Source organism: Sarcophilus harrisii, chromosome 2 (assembly GCF_902635505.1).
Source record: "Sarcophilus harrisii chromosome 2, mSarHar1.11, whole genome shotgun sequence".
Lineage (NCBI taxonomy): Eukaryota > Metazoa > Chordata > Mammalia > Dasyuromorphia > Dasyuridae > Sarcophilus > Sarcophilus harrisii.
The window spans coordinates 312,112,304-312,135,500 of record NC_045427.1 but is presented as its reverse complement, the minus strand read 5'-3'; the positions used below and the strand labels follow the sequence as shown (position 1 = coordinate 312,135,500).

The following is a 23,197-nucleotide window of genomic DNA, read 5'->3' as shown; positions in this document are numbered from 1 at the left end:
CTTTTGAATATGCAGTGGAAAATCTTTAATCTCTTCCCATCCTCCCCCATTTATCTATTTTTCTCTTGAGAAATAAAAAGCATATTTCAGTCATAGGGATCTAACTTTAATTGGTACCTCTGAGGTCACCTTTGCCTCGAGCTAAAATTTCTTGTTAGCACTGTTTATCTGTTTATTACTCACATTTTGTTTGTATATAATAGATGTCAGAACCTTTTTTTTTTTTCTGGCTTCTGCCTTGGACTTTCTCTTATGTGAATTATTACTAAGCCTCTTCATTGCTAGTCTTCTTCCTTCGTTATTTCTCCTATTCTCTAGGGTACCCAACTTAATATATATGTAAGTAGTTGTTTTTTTCCTTCTCTATGTTCATATTTAAAATCGTTTTAAGTTAGGGCATCCCAAAAGCCTTAGTAATATTCTAATTTTATTTTAACAAAACAGGGCACCCCCTATGCAACAGTTCTCAGATAACATTTTCTCTTGTAGTCATGTAAAACGGTTGTGCATGCACTGAAAACCTTAATTTTTTGTTGTTGTTTAAGATTTGGATTATATATGAAAAGTCTAAAAATTGACTAGAATGAGGTATAAAATTGAACAACGGGTATATTGGATTTTAATAAGAAACATCAATATATAAAATTTTTAAATAACTTTTTTTTGGGGGGAATTTGTAGCATTTGTACTTCTGAAATTATTAAAAACTTCCCTAAGACTTTTGATTCACACTAATTTTTTAATCATTCTGGAGTTTGTTGTTCATATTCCTTAACTCTTGGCAGTCTACAGAACTCTGTATTTTATCAGGCATTGATACATTTTTCTTTGTCTTAAAATATTGAAAAGACTTTTATTCTCTGAGGATTTCCTCCTCAAAAAACCTTTATTTGGAGAGGAGAGAAAGCACACATAGATGATGGGGTGTCCTCTAGGAGTACCCATTCCAGCAAGGCCAAATTTTGATACATATACTAATGGTTGGACAAAGCAACACGCACTAGGCTGGAGCAATGACAGTGAGGGAGTAATAGCAACAGTAAGGCAAGTTTGATTCATGACCAGAATGTGGTTCCTACAGGTGCTTCTCTGAGCTTAGGGACCATGTAGGACAGGTGTGAAACAATTCTGCAGTTTTGCTGCAGCAGAGTTTATCTAAAGGATGAGTGCAAAAGGTTTTTGTCATAGCTTGTTAGCTGGAACTTAACGGAAAACAGAGTGTCTCCTTAGAGTACTAAGAGGTGGTCTTGGCATGGAAGTCCTGACAGTTTTAAATCCTTTTTCTTCTGTTGCAATACAGCCACCCATGCTAGGATCTTACCCCAATTCTTCCCATAGAGCTTCCCTCTTCTTTCGTTAAACTCTTTGGGTTAAATGAACATCAGCCACTTTTTGCAGGGTTGAGAACAGGAAGGAGGATGTTCTTGAGAGAATGTTTTAAGGTATCATGTTTTAAGTCCAGCAGCTGGGGGTGGGGGTCTCTCAACTACTCTTCTTAATTCTAAGTGTGGTGAGGTGAAATCAGCATCTGCCACTCTTTAAGGGTAGGAATGTTTCTGACAGAATCTCTGTTGCAAAAGGAACACTTGTGACAAATTTCTGGATATTTGTTAACATAGCTTCCCGAGTATATGACCTGGGAAAACAGCAGACTTCTGTGCTTGATTGCAGATTGATAGCAGATTGAGAAATAGCTGCCTCATAAAACCTCTCAACAGGGAGTCATTGGTTGTCCCTAATTGTCTTTTTTCCCTCTTACTCCTCTTAAATGACCTCTCCTTCAACATTACTTATGGAATTGCATCAGTCAACAAGCATTTATAAATTAAATATCTATCATGTTGCAAGCTCCGTGCTAAATGCTGAGGATGAGAAGACTAAAACAAAACAGACTCTGATCTCAAGGAAATTCAATTCTAATGAATCCAAGAAGGTTCAAATTATCTTTCCCCTCCTGCATTACTCTTCTCTTCTCTTCCTAGTTTCATGCCTATTAGCTTCAAGTGTTCTTCAGTGCTTTCCCTGCCTTATTGTTATATTCTTCCAAATTCCAGCTTTGTGTTCCATGTCAGAACTATCCTTTGCTTTTTCAGATGTTTTTTCTTTGTAATAACTACTTCTATTATCAAGAAACTTTTCATTCTCTAATAAACCATAGAATTGAGAAGTATTGTTATATCCCTTTCCTCTTTTTCTTTAGTAGGGATACCAAACTACACTTTGTATATATGTTCAATCATCAAATGTTTATTGTGCAGCCTATCATGTTGGACTTTTAGGATGCCAAGACAAAAACCAAAAATCATGTCATTAAGAGACTTAACAGCTCACCATTGACTTCCTTGCTCTTCTAGGAACAACACATCACATTTTTCTACTCTTGGCATTTTCTCTGGCTACCCCTCATACCTGGGATGGTCTTCCTCTTCATCACCTCCTCTTGGCTTTTTATCAGGTCTAGCTAAAATCCTACCTTCTACAAGAAGTTTTTCCCAATCACTCGTTAGTGCCTTCCCATTTTGTATATCCTTGTTTACATATTGTCTCCTCTATTAGATGGTAACCTCCCAGGGCAAATTCTGTCTTTTGCCTTTCTTTGTATCCCAAGGGCTTAGGATGATGCCTGCCATAGGGATTACTTAATAAATACTTTTTGACTACTTCTTTCCATGAGTTCCAGGCAAAGATGATCATTCTTTGACCCTTAAACATTCCTAGTTCTGTTCCAAATGCATGTGTTTTACTTGGTTTTTCATATACCTGGAGTATCCTCTCTCTCTCTTTGCCTGCTAAAGCCTATCATCCAGCTTCCTTCATGAAGTCTTCCTTAATTCCCTGCTTGGCGATTATTACCTTGGACCTCAGCAACACTTGCAACTCTCCAATGCTTTTATCATATGTGTTAAGGTTATATTTGAGACATCCTCCTCACAAAAAGAGGGAGAATATTTTTCTAAATTTTTCCAGCAATTGAAATCAAAATCTGTATTTTGAATCGTGTACTCTGCTTACCTTTTCTAATATTGGTACAACCTTTGCTTCTTTCCTGTTCCCTATGAAAATTGACAGTTCTCTATGTTTGGTTTGCTCAGCATTCTGAGATATAGTTCATCTGGGTCTGGTAACTTGAATGTGTTGGTGCTGGGTATCTAAGCACCTCCTCATTTATCTTCTCTTTTCATTTTCTTTGCACTGTAATTTGTTGTATCTTTTCCTATCTGAAGGTCATTCTCCTTGATAAGGGGAGGGGGAAAGCAAAATTAAAGTTGTTAGTTATATCTGTTATCTCTCATCAGCTTACCAAAATATAACAGATAGCAGTATTTTCCTCATTTGGCTTTACTTGACTTTTGTCCCCAATATATTTTTCATGTACACCAAATTAAATGGGCATTTTCTTATACACAGTAGAAAACAGAAAAACTGCACACTAAGATACACATTTACATTATATATTACTTCCTTTTCTTTTTTTAAATAAACTTTTACTAATATCTTTTTTTAAGAGATCACCAAAATTTTCTCCATCTCATGTAACATTATTTTTGGAAAGAATAAAAAAAGAAATAGATTACTAACTCATTGAAAAATGTGTTTGATGATGATGATGACGACAATAATTAACATTTATAAAACATTTATGCTAACCATTTCACAATTATCATCTCATCTGATTCTCCCTGAGATAGGCACTATTATTATCCCCATTATAGATGAAGCAAAAGGAGCCAGTGACTTATCTGAAGTCATATAGCTAGTAAGTGTCTAAATTCAAATTTGAACAAAAGTCTTTCTGAGTCCAGGCCTGGAATCACTTACTGTACCACCCAGCTTCTGAAAAAGGGATGGGATAGGTATGTCTTCTCATTTCTTTTTTTCATTCATTCATTCCTTTGCATTATTAACATTTATGTTTGGTGCGTATGTCTTCTCATTTCTTTTTTTCATTCATTCATTCCTTTGCATTATTAGCATTTATGTTTGGTGCATAAATTTCTTCTTTTCAGTGATCTCTTTGGGATATAAACCTAGCAATGGAATTTGAGTCAAAAAATATGAACATTTTAGACACTTTATTTGCATAACTCTAAATTGTGTTCCCAGACAGTTATATTGATTCATAGCTCTACTACCAGAACCCCTATGTTCTATCTTTTCATAGCTTTTCATAGCATACTCCACCATTGGCTGTTCCAATCTTTGCCAATTTCAGAAATGTGAGGCGAATCCTCAGTTATTTTGGTTTGCATTTTTTATTATTAACAATTTGAAGTACCCTTCATACAGTTAATAGTCTTGCAGTTCTCTTAAGAACTGTCTTTTTTCATATCCTTTGACCACTCACCAATTAAGAAATAGCTATATGATAATCAATTCTGATGGACATGGCACTCTTCAACATTAAGATGAACCAAATCGGTTCCATTTGTTCAATAATGAATTGAACCAGGTACACCCAGCGAAAGAACTCTGAGAAATGAGTGTGAACCATGACATAGCATTTCCAATCCCTCTATTTTTGTCCACTTGCATTTTTGATTTCCTTCACAGGTTAAATGTACATTATTTCAAAGTCTGATTCTTCTTGTGCAGCAAAATAACTATATGGATATGTATACATATATTGTATTTAACATATGCTTTAACATATTTAACATTTATTGGTCAGCCTGCCATCTGGGGGAGGGAGTGGGAGGAAGGAGGGGAAAAATTGGAACAAAGGGTTTTGTAATTGTCAATGCTGAAAAATTACCCATGCATGTATCTTGTAAATAAAAAGCTATAATAAAAAATAAAAAGATAAAATCAGGGGGAAAATTTTTTTAAAAAATGTTTCCTGAAAGTTGGTTCAAGGTTCAACTTCTAGCTATTTAAATCCTTAAATATTTATGTTAGACTAATATGTGCACAGAATTTTACAACAGATTGTGTTCCAAGTGTTCCAATTTTTTTTTTTAAAGTCACTTATCTAGAATTGAACGCAATTTTGAAAAATGGAAGTGACGGTCAATAAATGTTTGTTGGATGGATGACTGAATAAAAAAAATTCCAAGACTAGGTTATAACGACCTTTTCAACCCATATTTCTGAAGTATGGTATTATAAAACCTAAATACCATGTATAACAATGTTTCCAGAGGGAAATGTGTCCTAAATTTTAACTTGGATTACTACCTCTTGGCAACATGGTAGTTAATAGAGTGCTTACAATATTTAGAATCAGAAAATCTTGGGTTTTCAATCCTGTTCCATGTTCTGACTAGCTCTGTGATTCTGGACAGGTCAGTAATTTGCCTCCATTTCCAGTTTGGTAAAATAAATGTTTGGACTTAAGAACTTGTGATTTTTTTTTTTTTTAAGGTCTAATTCTAAGATCTTGTGATCCTCCCTCAAACTCTGCAGTGCTGGAGCTGGAAGGGTTAAAGTGTAGGGGCCACAATATTGGGGGTGGAAGGAAGGTAAGGAAGGTAGAAGTAGAGGTCACTCTTGCAACTCTTGCCTGGTGATACAAATGAAGATAGAAATGAACAGATGATATTAAGGAGTAGCAAACATATAGACAATGTTAATTTGTAATCTTCTAAATCAATATGCAGTCTAGAGGGACTGGTTTTCTATGTGAGTTTGACACCATTAATGTAGAGCTTGCTACTTGCTGAAGAAAGGGAAAAGGAAAGGCTTCTGCAACCCTCCCAGGTATGGTGGACATTTACGTATAAAGACATTACTTATAAGGGGTGTGTGTGTGTGTGTGTGTTTTTAGGTAGCTTATTTGATTAATAATGTTTAAGTGGGTACTGTCACCTAACTTTCAGTGGTATGTCAGCAAAACCCTGGAAGCTCATAAAAATTACGATTTGCTTGAAATTGTCTTATTTAAGATATCTGCACTTGGGCCTCTGATCTGCAATGGAAAAAGTATTGAAAAGGAAACCCTGCAGGAAATGAACTCTTGCAAATTGCTGCTCCTTTTTCTCCTTCCTAGAATTTATTGATCACCTAGATAGGCCCTGCATTCTCCATAAGGGCCTGGATAGATGAGGAGTAGATTGGTAAAGCCACAAGAGTTATCTGAAAACTTTTTGAATCTTTTCCCTGGCTTAATTTTTAGAGAATAATTGCTGGATGTCATTGTTCTGTCAGATTCTGAGGGCCTTCTAAAAACTAAGGAAAAGAATCAGAAGTTGTCCTGCCGAGCACAGCGGCACCAGGAAAAAAAGGAAAAAATCCAGAGGCACAATCGCAAACTTGGAGAGTTGGTGGAAAAGAAGCATGAAGATTTAAGAAGTCATTATGAGCTTCTGGCAGATCTTCGACGCTCTCATATTCTAGAACTCACCTCTGTCATTTTTCCCATTGAAGAAGTGAAAACTGGCATAAGGTAGAGTAATCCTCCCTCCCTCCCTTCCTCTCTTCCTTCATTCTTTCCTTCCTCTCTCTTAGAGCTGGAATAGACCTTAGAGCTTATCTAGTCTGACATCCTTTACCTTACAGATGAAGCAATTGAGGACCAGAGAAGATGACTTGTTTATAGTCATAGATGGCCAGACATTGAACTCAGGCCTTCTGATTCCAAAGTTAGAACTGTTTCAATTAGCGGAAATTTTTAACTGAAATTTTGCTTCCCAGGCATTCTTTATAATTGAAGGCACTCTTGATAAGTGAAGTTTCCAGACACTTTTCATATAACTCTTGAATGTATAAATATTACAAATTATACTATCATTTATTTTTTCCTTCATGACTTTGGAGGGGGAGTCATCATAATTACTAGTACTTATTATACTAAAGGATCTCTTAAGTTTCCTTCCAATTTATGATACCTTCTAGAATTTGGAATTTTAATGGGGTCTAGCTTCCTCTTTAGCTGATTCTCCTAGACTGTTTGGTCTCCTAGCTAATTAGTGCTTCTGCTTTTTCCTCCATTCTGAGTGCTATTTTCTGTAGCTTTCAGTGCATATCTTTCTTCTTTCCTATATTCTGCTTTATTTCTGGAGTCCTGGCTATTCCATAATTTTGAAGTCATTATAAGTCTCTTAGATAATGAGCTTTACTTATTTAAAAATCGGGATAGGAGTGTATTTAAAGTGATGTAAAGCATAAATCACAAAATAATTTATTTTATTTCATTCTATATTATGTTTCCTAACTTGTTAGATATAGTTGTCTTTATCCTTTTCTTCCATTAAGAGCATTCCACTCCCTTAAACAGTTAAATCAGTCATCTGATATATTTCTTGTAATCTTTGAACAAAGGGATGTCCCACTATTTCCAGATAATTACTTTGGTTCCTTTAAGTTACCTTCACCTAGGACTTAGTTATTAATGGGGCAGAGAGGCAGGCAAGATCTAACACAATCAAGAATTAACCAAGTGAAAATCCATACTTGTTTTGTTTTTTAGATAATATTTTATTTCTTCCAATTGCATGTAAAGACAATTTTTAACATTCAATTTAATTTTAAGTTCCAAATTATCTTCCTCCTTCTGTCACATTTCCCTTCTTTAATTTTAAGCAAGCTCATATAAGCTATATGTGTGTAATCATATAAAATATATTTCCATATTATGTTGTGAAAGAAGAAACAGAACACAAGGAAAAACCCATGGAAAAAAAATGAAAATAGAATGGTTTGCATTCATATTCCATAGTAGAGAGCATTTTCTGTTATGACTCCTTTGTATTCTCAGTCTTGAATCCTTGTGTTGCTGAGAAGAGCCAAGTCATTCACAGAATAACACATAACTTGTGTAAAGATATTTTTTCTTTAAATAATTTTTTATTATTATTTTGTTTTTAAAATCTCATTTTTTTAATTTACTCAGTTGATATTCACAAACCCAAGTATATCTCCATCTGCAAAGCAAAAAAAAAAGGGTGGAAGGGGAGAAGAATTGCATGTAAGTCTGTGAATTTATATATGTTTTTTCCCCACCTACATCTTGGATTGTTATTGTGCAATTCAAATTTAACAAGGTAGTTCCAAAACTACTTGTCTCTGCCCCCTTAGTGATTCATGGACCCTGTTTTCTTTCTTTCTTTCTCTCTCTTTTTTTTTTTTTTTAGTATCAACACCTTTCAATATTGCCCCACCTCCCCCCTAAAAATAAGCCATTCCTTGTAACACATAAGAGTCTTGAAAAACAAATTCATGAATTGCCTGTGGCTGAAAATGTAGGTCTATTCTATCACTCTTGTCTAATTCATCCATTGTTTGCCAAAGAAACAGGAGTGATTCATTATCTGATTTATAAAATTGTGGTTTTTTATAGTCTTTCAAATTTGTTTTCCTTTTGCTCATCACCATTTTGGTCAATATTAAATTTGTATTAATTAGTCTTCCCAAGGTTCTCTGAATCTGTCTTCTCATAATTTATTATAATCATGTAAAATTTCACTACATTTATATACCATAAATTTATTTAGTGATTCTCTGATTGGCACCCACTTTCCAGTTTTTTGACACAACATAAAAGAACACTATAAATATTTTTATGCATATGGGCCCTTTTCCTCTGTCCTTTGATCTCTTTGTAGAGTAAAAAGTATGTATATACATAGTTTCATGACTTTGGGGATTATTTCCAAATTATTGTCTGGAATGGTTGGATCATTTCACATATCAACTTAGTTACACTAGTGAATTCATCCTCCTGTAGTACTTTGAAAAATTGACCATTTTTCTTTTTTGTCATCTTTGCTAGCCTAGGTTTTTTTTTTGGCCTTATTTTTTTAATTTTTTGTAGAACACTTTATAGTTTGTGGTAAGCTCTCCTTTCTTTTTTTGATGCCTGGTTGTATGCTTAGACAACATTTGTTTGGTGAAATGATTCTTTTTCTTACACATTTGACCTCAGTTCTTTATATATATGCTTCATGTCAGGTTTTTCTCAGGAATATTTGCCAGAAATACTTATTTCCTTCAGATGACTTTCCCTTTTAATTGCATTTCTTTTCTTCAACAACCCTTCACTTTTATATAATGAAAATTAATAATTTTGTGTTCTGAGACCTTCTCTATTCTTTCGTCAAGGACTCTTCCCCTCTTCATAGTTGTGAGACCTCTCCTTTCCTACTTCTTAATTTGTTCACATGACCTTTTACAGCTGGATCTTGTGGTATATTGTTTGAGATCTTGATCTAAATCTAAATTCTGCCTATTTTCATCTGGAAAATGTTGTTAAATAATGAGTCTATCCCAAAAGATGGTGTCCTTCATTTCATCAAACATTATGACACTGATAATGATCTTTACTAGGTGCCGATAGTAGCAAAACAATCCTTTTACACTTCCTTAATAGGCTGGCTGGCTGGCTGGCTGGCTAGCCGGCTGGCTGGCTAGCCGGCCGGCCAATAGAAAGCTGGGCCTTCCTGGAGGTAAGAAGACCCAAGTCAAATTTGGTCTCAGACCCTAGCTGTGTGATCCTGGTCAGGCCACTTACTCTCTGTTTGCCCTGGAGAATGAAATGGTACTGTTGTGCTGTGGTCCACAGGATCACAGCTGAACAAGTGAACAACGGTAGAAGGTTTCATCTCTGAATTTACACAAAAGCTATTTCAAACCTGTAATGTTCCCATGGTTTTCTGGAGGTCTCTGGATCAGCCTTCTTTTCAGCAGAGTAATCACCACGAGAACAGCCAGGTGTTAAAGTCCAAATCCTTTATTATCTCCTCCACAATCTAGTTTCCTTGCCTGGAGCCCAGCTAGCTTTCTTGAGAGCCTTTCAGACGGGGGTTGGTCTCAGCAGGGGGAGCAGGAGGCCAGGGCAGCCATCATGAGGCTGATGAAGATGGAATGAATCTCTTGAGTCTGAGGGCTTGTGCTTCAGCCTCCAGCTACCACAAAGTTGGATGAGGGATGAATCTGTCTCTCAGTCCCTGCTGGCTGTTATACATTATCATAGGTGTGAATCTTGTGGAATTATATTAAGTACTAAGTACATGTACTGAACTAGAGAACTATTAAGCACCACGCTAAATTAGATGACCATTATATTATTAATTCCACTTAGTTAGCACCTTGTAAGAATCCTTGTTTCAAGTACAAGAGTTCTGGCCCATAACACAAACTTTGCTGCATCCCTTATCCCAACTCTCAACAAAGGACCCAGAATCATTTGAGTGAAAAATTGAGGTCATTCAGTTCTCTTTTGTTCCTTCTGCTGTCTTCCTTTATCTGTCTCACTTGAAGTAGCTCTGCTGCTAAGGCAGACTCCTGATCCTATTCCATCTCATTCTTTCCAGAAGATTGCTCCTCTATCATTTCCACTCCCTAATGTTCCCTCTGTTCTTCCTTACTGCTTATAGACATATTCATAGTTCCTCAGTCTTTAAAAAGCTCATTTAAATCTGACCCTACACCAGTAGTTGTCATCCTACATTTCTTAATCTCCAAATCATATAGATAAAGTGATCTTTTCTTGATGCACATCCTTCCTAACCTCTACCCCATTACCTCCCCCAACAGATGCAAATATATATATGAACTTTCCTTTTCTGCAAATACATGTTTGATCATTAATGAATGCATTCTATCCAGAAGCATGAAAATCAGATTCCCCTTACTTATAGGTTTTAAAACTTCCCCCAAATTTCTCATTTATTAGGCCTATCTATTATTTGTATCTTTCTTCCCTTTTTCACTCTGACCTGTTTAACGTGATCTAGGTGAAGAAGTGATGGATTTAAATAGAACATTTGAAGGCCACACCTCTTCGCCCCCTCTCCTACTCTCCCTCCCCTTCACTGTATCCCTCTGGCTTCCCTCCAATCTGCAAAAGGAGGAGGTTGAATGTAGCTAACTTTTAAGGTCTCTTTTCCAGATGTGGATCAAGTATGCTATGATCCAGTCATCCCTAGTTTCCCAGCTGTGTTCATCCTAAGGGTTACCCTTTTTCTTTGATGCCTTTTTTGTATAACCTTGAGCATCTTGATAAACAAAAGTTCTGGTACGCTGCTTTACCTATAATTGTGCTTCCTGGTCAGAATCCCTTCTGTCTCAGGTCTTTTACTTACCTATCCCCTTCCTTAAAACAATCTTCCTCCTAATCCTAATAAGAAATCTTTCATCATTTAGATTCTAATTTTAAATGTCTCCATAAATTTATAAATTAAATTGCTGACATAAGATTGACACGGGCCGTTTAGCATATGATTTATTTTGTTGATGAGTATAATTTAAGAAGAAAAAAAAAGTAACAAAGAAATGATAAGACTTCTACTACTTAGAGTATTTGGGGTAGTTAAGAAGGCCAAACTACTCAACTCTTATTTTGCTTAATGTTTTCTGTGCCAAGAAAAAAATTACTCGGTGAAGTGGAAATGATAAAAATAAATTTAAAAGTTGAGGGAATTAAAACTGAAGATTATAATATAATAACTGTCTTCATTGAATCAAGTCACCAGAATTAGGTGGAGTAGGGGTGTCCTGAAGAATTCTACCTTAACATAAAAGCTATTACCTCATATACAAGTCTAGGTAAATTTAATATCTATCCGTTCAACTGACAGAATTATAAGTTTTCTCTCTTTATAAAATATTTATCTAAAATTTGATGGCCTATCCAAAAGTTGAGAAAGTATTAAATAAAATACTAAAGAACTTAAAATAATAATTTTTTAAAATTGTGAACTTCAAATTATGCCCCCCCTTCCCTGAGACAGTAAGTAATTTGATATTTATACATATGCAGTCATGCAAAACCTATTTCCATACAGTCATCCAACATGTGCTTATTCCAATTTTCAGAGACCCTGCCGACACTGCTTCAGAGAGTGACACTGCCATGACCTCCAGCACTGTGAGCAAGCTTGCAGAAGCCAGGAGGACTACTTATCTCTCTGGGAGATGGGTTTGTGATGACCACAATGGAGATACAAGCATTAGTATTGCAGGGCCATGGATTAGTCTCCCCAATAATGGAGACTATTCTGCTTACTACAATTGGGTAGAAGAGAAAAAAACAACACAGGGACCTGGTAAGAAGCAAAATGTTTTCTCTTGGAAAACTTTAATAGATTTTAAGTTTCCAGACTGTTGAATCTGAAGAAAATAAGCATTTCTGTTTTGTTATGTAGTGTTTTGATGAGGTAGCAAAATTATGAGACAGGCCAAAATGGAGCTATACAAAATAACGGTTTGGTCATGTATGCTTATTGTGTATCTAATTTATATTTTAAAATATTTAACATTTACTGGTCATCCTGCCATCTGGGGGAGGGGGTGGGAGGTAAGAGGTGAAAAATTGGAACAAGAGGTTTGGCAGTTGTTAATGCTGTAAAGTTACCCATGCATATAACCTGTAAATAAAAAGCTATAAAATTAAAAAAAAAAAAAAAAAAAAAAAAAACAGCAACAGAAAAAAAAAATGGAGCTATAAACTATCGAGGATACCATTATTGTTTAATTCTTTTTAAAGTTCTGCAATTTCTTTGGCAGAAAAAATTACTCCTAATTCTGTAGTAAAATTACACTTGTGCTGTGCACAGTGAGCTTTTTTTTTTTTTTTGGTTCTCTTAAAGATCTCAGCATTTGAAATTGAGTGTGTTATTCTTCACTTCCTATTCTCATTAAAAGACTAGGAAAAGGCCATTAGACTTTCTGCTTCACTAACTATATTGCTGAGGTGACACCATGAAAAAAAGTGCAAGATTTGGATTTGAGAAAATCTGAATTCAAATCCCACTCCAGACACTGGTAGTTTGATGGGTCTAATTCTGTATTTGATTATGTGTGTCATTGTTGTTTCTTTATTAGAACATAAGCTCTTTATGTACGTAGCCAGCAAAGTGCCTGGAACATGGCCATACTTCATCAAAGAAATAAGCCTACTGAACTTTTTACACCAGTCATTCAATAAGCATTTATTAACTAACAATTGATCAATTCCTGAAGTAACATGAGCAGTGGATGGAGAAGTAACATCCACTTCAGGGTGACCCCAATTGATATCCTTTTATTGCTGTTCTTTTGTTTCAGCCATGTATGGCTCTTAAATGACCCATTTGGGGTTTTCTTGGCAAATATACTGGAGTAGTTTGCCATTTCCTTCTCTAGCTCATCTTTGGGAAACTGAGCCCAACAGGATGAAGTGACTTGTTCAGATTTGAACTCAATGTGTTTTCCTACTTGTGGTCTAATCCTATCCACTGAACGATAGGATTACCTGTCCCTCACAAATATTGTTTGATCTTGGTTAGATCCCTGAACCTCCCAGTGGGCCTGGACAGCTTTTTAGGACTCTTAAGTGACCCAATAGCTACTGACCCAGGGATCTGAGTCCCTACCCAGGTAAATCCTAGTTCTGGACCAAAGGAAATAAGTTTGATCAGTAGAACCATTTTCCCCAGTCACAAGATTGTCATGAGTTAAATGGTAAAACACAACCCAATATTGTGATGATAAGTTAGAAATAATAAATGCCAAATTTAATCAACTTATGCTCCCCCCCCTACCCTCCCCTTCATGTCATCTTCTTTATGCTTTAGATATGGAACATAATAACCCTGCCTACACCATCAGTGCTGCCCTGTGCTATGCAACTCAGCTTGTCAACATTTTGTCTCATATACTTGATGTAAATCTTCCCAAAAAGTTATGTAACAGGCAAGTAATTTGAGTTTGGATGATGTCTGATACACTTATTTGTTATGGGTCACATAAGTTTGAATGTTGTAACCTCTTAGTTAATCCATGCAAGTAAGATTATAAATTTTCATTTCATTCTTCTTGGCTGTAGTCAATTGTGAGATGGTGTTGTAGAATAATGAAACTGCTCATGCACAAAAATCACTGTACACACCTCATACACATACAAGCTCTAAAGAGAATACACATAATCTGCTTAAGAAGACGATAGTATGACTAAAATAGAAAAATATAATAAAAATACTATAAAATTGAGACATGGTATCATTCAGGATAAGCAGATTCTCAAAAGTAAGAATTCAGAAAAAAAATTTAAATAGTCAAGGAACAAAAAAGTAGTCCTGAAGAAAGAACGAAAGGTATGTGCAAATATTTGAACTTTTGAGAACCTTGATATGTTTTTGATTGAACCAAAATAGACATTTTCTTTTCCTACCCTTGTTCTCTCTGTTTTACAGTGAGTTTTGTGGAGAGAATCTCAGCCGGCGGAAGTTTACTCGTGCAGTTAAAAAGTTGAACGCAAATATTCTTTACCTCTGCTTTTCCCAGGTACAGAAACTGCTTGTGGGGTGATCTTTGACTTTGGGGTGGTAAGAGCTCCCAGATACTTATTTTTCTTTGTATTGCTTTTTCTAGCATGTAAATTTAGATCTATTGCACCCACTACATACACTCAGGAATCTAATGTACCTGGTCAGCCCAGACACCGAAAACTTGGGCAGGTAAGAAATGATACTCATTTTCACCTGGGTGCGCAAGTTCAATCCTCATGGATTGCTTTTCATTCTGTCTAATGCTGCTATGATCATTTCATTGGAATGCAGCCTTATCCTGACATTATGCAAACTATAACTTATTTGAAAAAATCTCTTCATTTCTGAAGGGGTCAAAACATGGGAAAAAATATGTAATTTTTCTCTTCTGAATATTTGGATGGATAAGGAAATCTATAGCATAGGGTAAAGATTGAAAAAATTTTCATATTTGCAAAATCTATGAAAATCAACTAATAAAATTGGTTAAAAGCATCTAAGATCTCAGCAAAATAAAAAAATGTAATGAATATAATAAGGTGAAATTTAGTGAATCATACATTTGTTTTTAAAAAGTCAACCTTACTAGTATGATATAGGTTATATGAATTTAGATAGTAATTCTCTTATTATTTTTTTTTGTTTTTTTAAAGCTTTTTATTTTCAAAATAATATGCACGCATAATTTTTCAACATTGATCCTTGTGTTTCAGATTTCTCCCTCCTAGATAGCAATTCTCCTTAAAAAGTTCTATTATATGCTCAGTATAATCCAGCAGTGTGACTCACAGCCAGAAAAGCTAATATGGTCTTTGGGGCATTAGGAGAGGCACCGAATCTAGAACACTTGGCGTGGCCTCCACACTTGAGGAGGAACTCGGGCTAGTCATCGTCCATCCTCCATGCTTCACTTCCATGCCTCAGCTGCCTTGCCCCTCTGCTCCCTAGTCCCTCCCTCTCACTGGTCAGTTCTTTGTGGAGTTCCCATTTTAAGGAAGGACCCAGAGTAAACCTTTTCGTTCTACAGATTTCCCTTCTGTATCCCTGCTCAGGGGCCTCTTTACTGCCCTTAGCTCTCTTTTATGTATTGTTTTCTCATTAGAACTTAAGTTCTTTGAGGGTAGACAGTATCTTTTTGCCCTCAGCACTTGGCACAATCTCTGGCATATTTAATAAATACTTATTGACTTCCTTTACTCTCTCAGTTAGATCACATTGTAGGAAGGATGTTGACTCATTAAGACATGCCAAAGAATAGTAGCCAGGTGATAAAGGCCATGAAAGTCAAACCACACAAGAAGGTATGGCAGGAGCTAGAGAGATTTACCTTAAAGAAGATAGGAGAGATATACTTATAAGCACTTAAAAGATTCATGTGGAAGAGAGGTTTTATTAGACTTTGCTTAGCCTCAAGAAGTCAAATGTTCCAAGCTTAGTAGAAAGTGCTAAGAAAAGGATTAAGACTTGGAATAAAGAAAAAATTCTTAATAAATAAATAGAGCTATCAAAATAGGATTGGCCTCCCTAAGGAAATCTCTTCTCCCATCCCCCTGCACGATTACTAATACTAGTCAAAAACTAACTTTGAATTATAATAATCCAAGAAAAATCACTTCCGAAGTGACTAAGCCATGAACCACAAACAGAGTGAGAGTCTGGAACTTTCTTAATCTTATGAGGTGTCTCTCTAGAAGTTGTCTAGTCTCATGATACTATAGTTTCTTCAACCATAAAGTAATGGGCATTAGATTTTTATGGTCATAAAGAAACGTCATTAGATTTTAGTAAGCAATTACATATTATTCCCATAAAAGTTGTGATGGCTAGTTTTGAACTTGAAGAACTGTAACAACCAATAAAATGGCACAGTATTTGATAAAAATTTCTTTCATTAGAAGCTTTATGAGGCTTTTAAACTGAGCTATTAAATGGCACCTCCAAAAATAACAATGTAAAAGCTTTCCTGTTTTTTTAAACTAAAATTTTATAATTAAATTTTGAAAATATTTAAAGGTTAGTCTCTTAAAAAAAACTGAAATTTGGTTCAGCATATTATTGAAACTTTGCATACATCTCAAAGAATGTTTGTTTCCTTCTGTTCCTGAGCAAAAGCAGAAAATACTTTCAAAAATTGCACTTGAGAAAACTGTAATCTTTTTCTGTGGGTCCAACAGACCACATGAAATAAGGATGTGAAATAAAATAAACCAAGTGTTTAGGTATTAATAATTCTAATATTTTCCTTTATGATACAACATGCATAAAGAAATTTAAAAAGTGTGACAGAAGTATTAAAAAGTTTTAAAAATACATTTACTTGTATCCCTTGTGCTAAGGCTCCAGTAAGCTCCAGTCTCTGAGGTGAGCTCCAGTCTCTCAGGTCACACTCCCCACTTCCTCTCTTGACAAGGAGGAAGTTCTCAAGGAAGCTTCTTCTTGACAAGGAGACCCCCCCTCCATAGGCATCCTTCATCTTGTTCTCTCCGTCTAGTGACGTGTCCTTTGTTTGCTTCCTATAAATATGCTCACCTTGAAAAAAGTCATCCTAAATCTCCCATTTTTATCCAAAGTTCTTTTAAAAAAGAAAAAATGGTGCTTATATGCATTGCCCCTAGTTGGTGTCCTCTGACTTCTCAAATCTACTTCCCATTACTCAGATATCTATTCATGGCATCAGGTACACAGCACAGAAAAGGTGAGTAAAGAGCTGCAGTGGGCAGCTGAACCTCCATTATTTGTTGTATATATGAGGCAAAAGGGGTCAAAAGGTTGAAGGCTTGCCTAAAGGGCAGGAAGACCTGGGTTCAAGTCCTGCTCCTAATATGTAACTGGCTGTGTGACCATCTTGTAAGTCATGTGTTGTTCCAGTGCTCCAGGACGCTGTAAGTTACTGCTGTCACCATTCCTCGTGAGTGTAGGCATGGGAACCTTCCTTGCTTCATCCTTAAAAAAGTTGTTGAGTAGAATTGAATCGGGTTTTTGTCTGTCACTTGGGTGGAATGTGTTTAAATTTACCCATGCAAACTTCAATTAAAAACAGGGGCACAAATACAAAATATTTTGGGGAAAATTATTACATAATCATCTCTAATTTTCCATATCTCAGGCATCCATCCCTTTGTTCCCACAGGTCTGGGCCCTTTGAAGTCAGTGCTGATCTGGAGGATTCCATGGAATTTTTGGATCCTGCAGCTGCTGGAGAAACGGACGAAAGTGGAGATGAACATATAAGTGATGAAGAGACCGACCTAGGAACAGACTGGGAGAATCTGCCAAGCCCCCGCTTTTGTGACATCCCTTCCCAGCCCGTCGAGGTGCTGCAGAGTCACAGCACGCAGGTGTCCCAGCCGGTTGCTAGCAGTAGTGCTGGAGGGATGATTTCCTCGGCTGCAGCCTCAGTGACATCATGGTTCAAGGCATACACAGGACATCGCTAGCAAACGTCAAAGAGACAATGATAGATTTGCATAGTGAAAATTTCTCTCCCATATGTGTAGTTTTATCTATTCAGTTAAGTAGTGCCTGGAACAAAAAATAAATTAATTTTTTAAAAGAAGTAAATTCAAAAACATTTATTAAACTTAAACATTTTTATTTACAAAGATTGACTGTGATGAGAACTTTTGTAAAATTAGGTAAATTCACCCTTATGACCACTTCACAACCTACATATCCATGGGTAAGCATTGAAGATGATGAACCTTGCACAAGTGGCCAGTTCTTCTGTATCAAGGGATAAATTGGGACTCACAGAAGAAAAGGAATTTTGGGAACTTGAAAACATGATTTGTTTTTTCACAATATTGGGGATAGTAGTCTCAGAATCCTAGTTTTAAAAATAACAAAGTTCTGTTATCTTCTCGTTAATATGTAGAGAAAGGATTGTATTCGCAGTCATTTTAAAGTTATTCTTTATTGATGAAAACTCACAACTTTAAACATTTTAAACAAAATTGCTAGGTTTCTTGTCCACATATTTTGTACAAAGAGCCCAGTGTGTTACTTTAGAATGTTGATTGCTTTTAGAGTTTGGTTATCATGGGTTACCTTTTTTTTTTCCCTTAAATTCATATGAGTTCATTTGTGCTGCTTTCTCAGATTATCAGAAATTTTATGGAATAGAGAACACTTGGTTGTCATCTTTCTTTTATCACCCACACACCAAAGAAACACTGGATTTATTTTTCTTAGGACCCATAGCCACAGGCAGAAGAGATAATAGAAACTTGCAATAATGTTCTAGATTTTTAAAAAATCTATTTTCTTTTATATGTAATTGTTTAAGCTCAGTTGGCTAGCTAAGAATTGAATTCCTGCTAGCCTCACTACTATGTGTTTTGAAATCCAAGTTCATTTTCTGTTAGTAGTGGGTCTGCCTAGTTTGTGCACTAGCAAAAAGGCCCTTAATTTGGTGGTCACTCTGGTGGTTTCTTCCACTGCAAGATTCATTTTCAATACAAGTTGATGGGAAGTACTCCCAAGGAGAGCCATCTCACTTGTCAGTTTAGAATCTTTGTTGCTTTGAAGATGCTCAGTGAGACTTCAGAAATTTGAAGTTTGTCCTTTAGAACACTGAGACTTTTTTCTCCATCATGGGGAAAGCAAATAAAAAAATATTCTCTGAAAAAGAGATTTTTTTTTTCCCCAATGAGATCTGTCTTTTCATTCTCTCCATGTGTCAAGGGGACTGGTAAGGGAAAAGCCTTTACTGACATACATGTGTAGTTTTTAGATTTTTAATACATAAGGGGAAAAAGTTCCCATGAAAATTATCTTTTTTGTTTTTCTTGGTATGGTTAAGCCAAGATGCCTCAGAGAATTAATTTTGAGGCTTGTTATTGCCATTTCCGTTCTACTGGTACTTTGCCTCCAAACAAGAGGATGAGATGCATGATTTTTTTTTTTTTTTTCTAATGTTGATATAATTACCACTTGGTAGAAAAACCCAGGGTGTGTTATAATCCATTCCTGTCTTAGGAAATCAGTCTCGGTGACCCTTTTGAGATTGTCATCCTAAGGAGCACTGGGTATTTTTATATAAAGCGTTATACACCTTTGGTTTATCAAAACTCCATGATTTTGGGCCTGCTTTCTCTCCCCCCCCCCCCCTCCCCCAATAGAAAATGGCAAAGGTAGACTTTAAAAAAAACAAAACAAAAAAAACCAAAGACATTTAAATGTTGTTAGATGGGGAGTCAGAAAGCTTTCATACAAAAGGGACAGCTAATCAAGACCACAGTAGAGAAGTAGCTAATTGGTGGCGTTGAAAGGAATTTGACTCTAGATTGAGTATATTATTTAACCAATAGTCAATAATCATGGAACTCTCAATTGAGCCTACAAGGAGACCATGAATGAGATAAGGCTTTTAAAACAGCTTTATCTTAAACCCTTACTCAACATTCAGTAAAAGTTTTAAAATGGGACTTTTTTGTTGTTACTGTTAAAAACTAGAAGCACTTTATGTAGTTATAGAATATCTGTTTTGGTATTGAGCACCTGAGAATTTTTAAATTTTGCATTGATCAACTATATAAGCATTCTCTTACATACACACTGTAACCACTGGGGTTTTCCCACCCTTCCCGCTTCTCTAAATCTTGTCTAATGAGGTGCAAAAAACAATTTGTAAACAGTTTATTAAAAATTGAAGCTGGTATTTTTTAAAATGAAAAGCCATAGAACTTGGTGTGTCATGTTTTCCATTTTAAAATCATTTATTGAAACAATGTAATAGTAAAATCTACAGACACCAAAAAGGTTGTTTGAAATGGGCTGTTTGAGAAATTTTTTTGTAATAGAATATATAATTTTTAAAATGTTTTGCACATGTGTAAGTTAACAGGGAATAAAAATGGAGTGTCAATAAAAGTGTGGTTGACTGGTTCATTTAGAAATGATTATAAAAGGACATTAATGACTTTTTTGCTGAAAAACCCAAATATAGAAATTTACTTTGCAACTTCCAACCTAATTACAACTAAGCATCCTGAGGACTGCGGATGCAATGTTTTCTAAACTTGTATTATTGCAATAAATGTAAACAGTATTCTACCCTTAGCTATTTGTCCTTTTTCAAGTCCTAGTTTATTTTTTTACTGAGATATGATGGGCAGTAAGGATTAGAATGAAATGTAACAACTAATAATTTGATGAACCATTAACCATTAACCATAATTATCTAGCTAAGAAAAGAACATTTCCAGAGCTCTTTTTGGGAAGTTGTCGTCAAGGAGATGTATGGAGCCCCTCAAGGGTCCATGGGCTTGAAACCTGGGCAGTTCCACACAGGCTAAAATGAGGAAAGGCTGGAGCAGGGGAACCAGAAACACATCTATTAAATAAGTTTTCCTGAAACCAAATACACTGGTACCTTCGTACTTGTCTGCTTTGAAAACATGGAATTCAATACTCGACACATTTTAACGGAAAAAAAAAAAAGCTTCTGCATTAACTCAGCACTTGTTGCACTTGGTTGAGCTGTAGGGGGTGAGGCTGACGGACCCCCTCCTCCACCCCCTGCTGCTCTTGCCCTCAGCCCAGGCAACTAGCTTGTCCTGGGGGAGGCCTGTCAGGCTGGAACCACAATGCTGAGCTGGTGGCAGGTGGACAAGGTTATAGGGCTATCTCTGCAGGACAGTGTGGCCGCAGCACAGTCTCCCATCTCCCGAAACGGAACTGGAGGGGACCTGAAGCAGCGAGCATGCCCAGCGGCCGGAGCCCAGGAGAGGAAACAGAAGTTGCTGACTTGTCTGGACATTCAGACCTGGGCTGAATGCTTTCTAGACCTGAACAAAAAACGGCCTGAGATATATATATATCCATTATTTGTTGCCTCAAAAAACTTATCTTTCATATTTTTACCATATTACACTTGTGGCAGCAGAAGACCCAGGACTGGCTTCTGCTTCCACATCCAGTAGAAGATTGCGCCTCCTCAAAAAGTGAGAACCTGGATGGGCTAGGCTGGAGAGGAAGGTCAGGCTGTGAGCTGCAGAGACTATTTACTAGAGAAAAAATGAGACAGAAGGGGGAGACATTATTTCTCATATGAGAATCTATAAGGAAGGGACAAGAATTAGTATCAAGAATTTAACTCATCTGAACAAAAGAAAGTTGAATAGTTTGGTATAAAAATAAACAGTACATCAAGTGAACTCAGGGTGAGGGGAATTAAGGAGAGGGTAGAATAATATAGAGAAAAGTTTAAACCAAAATAAAGTTCAATCTCAGCAACACAAGTTTAATATGGTAAGAATATGAAAGATTAAGTTTTTTGAGGCAACAAATAATGAATATATATATCTCAAGCTGTTTTTTATTCAGGTCTAGAAAGCATTCAGTCCAGGTCGGAATGTCCAGACAAGTCAGCAAACCTTTGCAGGATTAATGAGTCTTGAAAGCCTTGTCATATGGGAGACACCAGAGTTTTAACACCCTTACCTTACAGGGACACACGCTAATATCTCAAGAATTAATTCCAAGTGGAATTAGCGAAAAAAAAGTTCATTTATTCTAAGAACTCTCAGCTTGTAGTCAGTGACTACTTTTAACTCAAGAACTAGCCAATTTTTATTTATCACCTTTAAGATTCTCGTTGCATTTTCAATCCTCTCTCATTACATTCTAGGTAAAAACCAGAGCAGCCCTTGTTTAAAATGGTGGGAAAAAACAATCCTTAAAGAAGTAAAGAAGCCAACTTAATAAGGTATTTGCCTTTTTAGGCATTTGGCAAATTTTAAAAACACCACAGCTAAGAATGGGAAGACAGCAGAAATTTCATCCTACCATCATAAATGAAGGAAATGCTAAGTTTTTTAAAAGGTTACTGAAAATCCAGATCAATCATTTTCCCCGTACAAATCTCCAAGACTCCTTAAGGAACCATAGACCTCTAAACTAAGAGCAAGCTATCTATCCAGGGTTGCTTTAAGATTTCTGGAGGACCTTTGTCTTAACACCAGAATTTTAACAAAGATTGTGGTATAGGGAGGGAAGTGCAATTTTTTTTTTAGTAGTAGTCCAGGGATGTATCTGGGGATAGTGTTAAGGACAGTAAAAGGACTTAAGAGGCTTTTTCTTATCAGCACTGGGATCCCAGGAGTCTCATGGCCTTCAGTGACAGAAGCTTCATGTGGCTCTGCCATATTAAGATGGTTTTCAGAAACTCGAGGGTTGACAATGCTTGGCTGCTGCTGTTCACTCAAGATTAATGGTAATAACTAGCACTCTGCCAGTGTCTTTATTTCTTCTCATTTGAGATCTGAACGTGCTCTAAGGTAGGGAGGGATAAGGAGTACTCTCATTTTGTGAACAAATGACTAGTTCAAGGTCATGCAGACAGTAGGGCATGTAGTCGAGGTTGGATATGTTCTCATTTAAAAAAAACAGGATCTTTTCTGCCACACCAGCTGTCCGTAGCTGAGCTTTAAACCCTCCATGCATTTCACACTTTCCATTGCATAACTAAGGAATAATAGAAGGCCAAATGAGTGGCAAGACTTAAAAGGGTTGAAAGTAATGTTAATTTTTTCAATTTATTATTTTATTCTTAATATACTTTCTGTGAAACGTTGATGTCCTTAATGATCTCCCCATTCCATGAGCTGTTGCATTTAGGTCTAGATCCAATTCATGTGTCATTAATATGCCCCCAATAAGACAAGCTCCTTAAGAAGGGGAGACAATTGTCTTTTTTACCAAGCATCCTCCTCATCTCTAAACAGTATCAGGAACTGTAAGAATTGGTCTTAGATGTGGAATCTAAGACCTGGGGCCAAATCCTGGCTTTGCCATTTATAAGATATATGGGGAAAGTCACAATCTTTTCTGGTCTGTTTCTTCATCTTCAAAATGAAGCATTTAGATGTGTTGAGTTGTTCACAGGATCGTAGAATTAAAGGGTTACCAACCTACTCTTCTCCATGCCCTTGTTTCTGAACTTAGTACAACTTTCCTAACCAAACTGGGACACACTTTTCAACAAAAAACATAATCTTCACATTCACACAATG

General features: G+C 36.2%; 1 protein-coding gene across 1 annotated transcript in view; it reads left to right on the top strand.

Moving 5' to 3' along the window:
- ATG14 (autophagy related 14) overlaps window positions 1-20,054 on the top strand; it is a 44,765-nt gene extending 24,711 nt beyond the window's left edge. The window contains exons 5-10 of the mRNA XM_003756304.4: window positions 6,145-6,382; window positions 11,752-11,981; window positions 13,491-13,608; window positions 14,109-14,199; window positions 14,287-14,372; window positions 17,314-20,054. Coding sequence (XP_003756352.2) covers window positions 6,145-6,382; window positions 11,752-11,981; window positions 13,491-13,608; window positions 14,109-14,199; window positions 14,287-14,372; window positions 17,314-17,620 — 1,070 coding nt within the window. The 3' untranslated portion in view covers window positions 17,621-20,054. The remainder of the gene's footprint in view (window positions 1-6,144; window positions 6,383-11,751; window positions 11,982-13,490; window positions 13,609-14,108; window positions 14,200-14,286; window positions 14,373-17,313) is intronic.
- The last annotated feature ends 3,143 nt before the right edge of the window (window positions 20,055-23,197 follow it).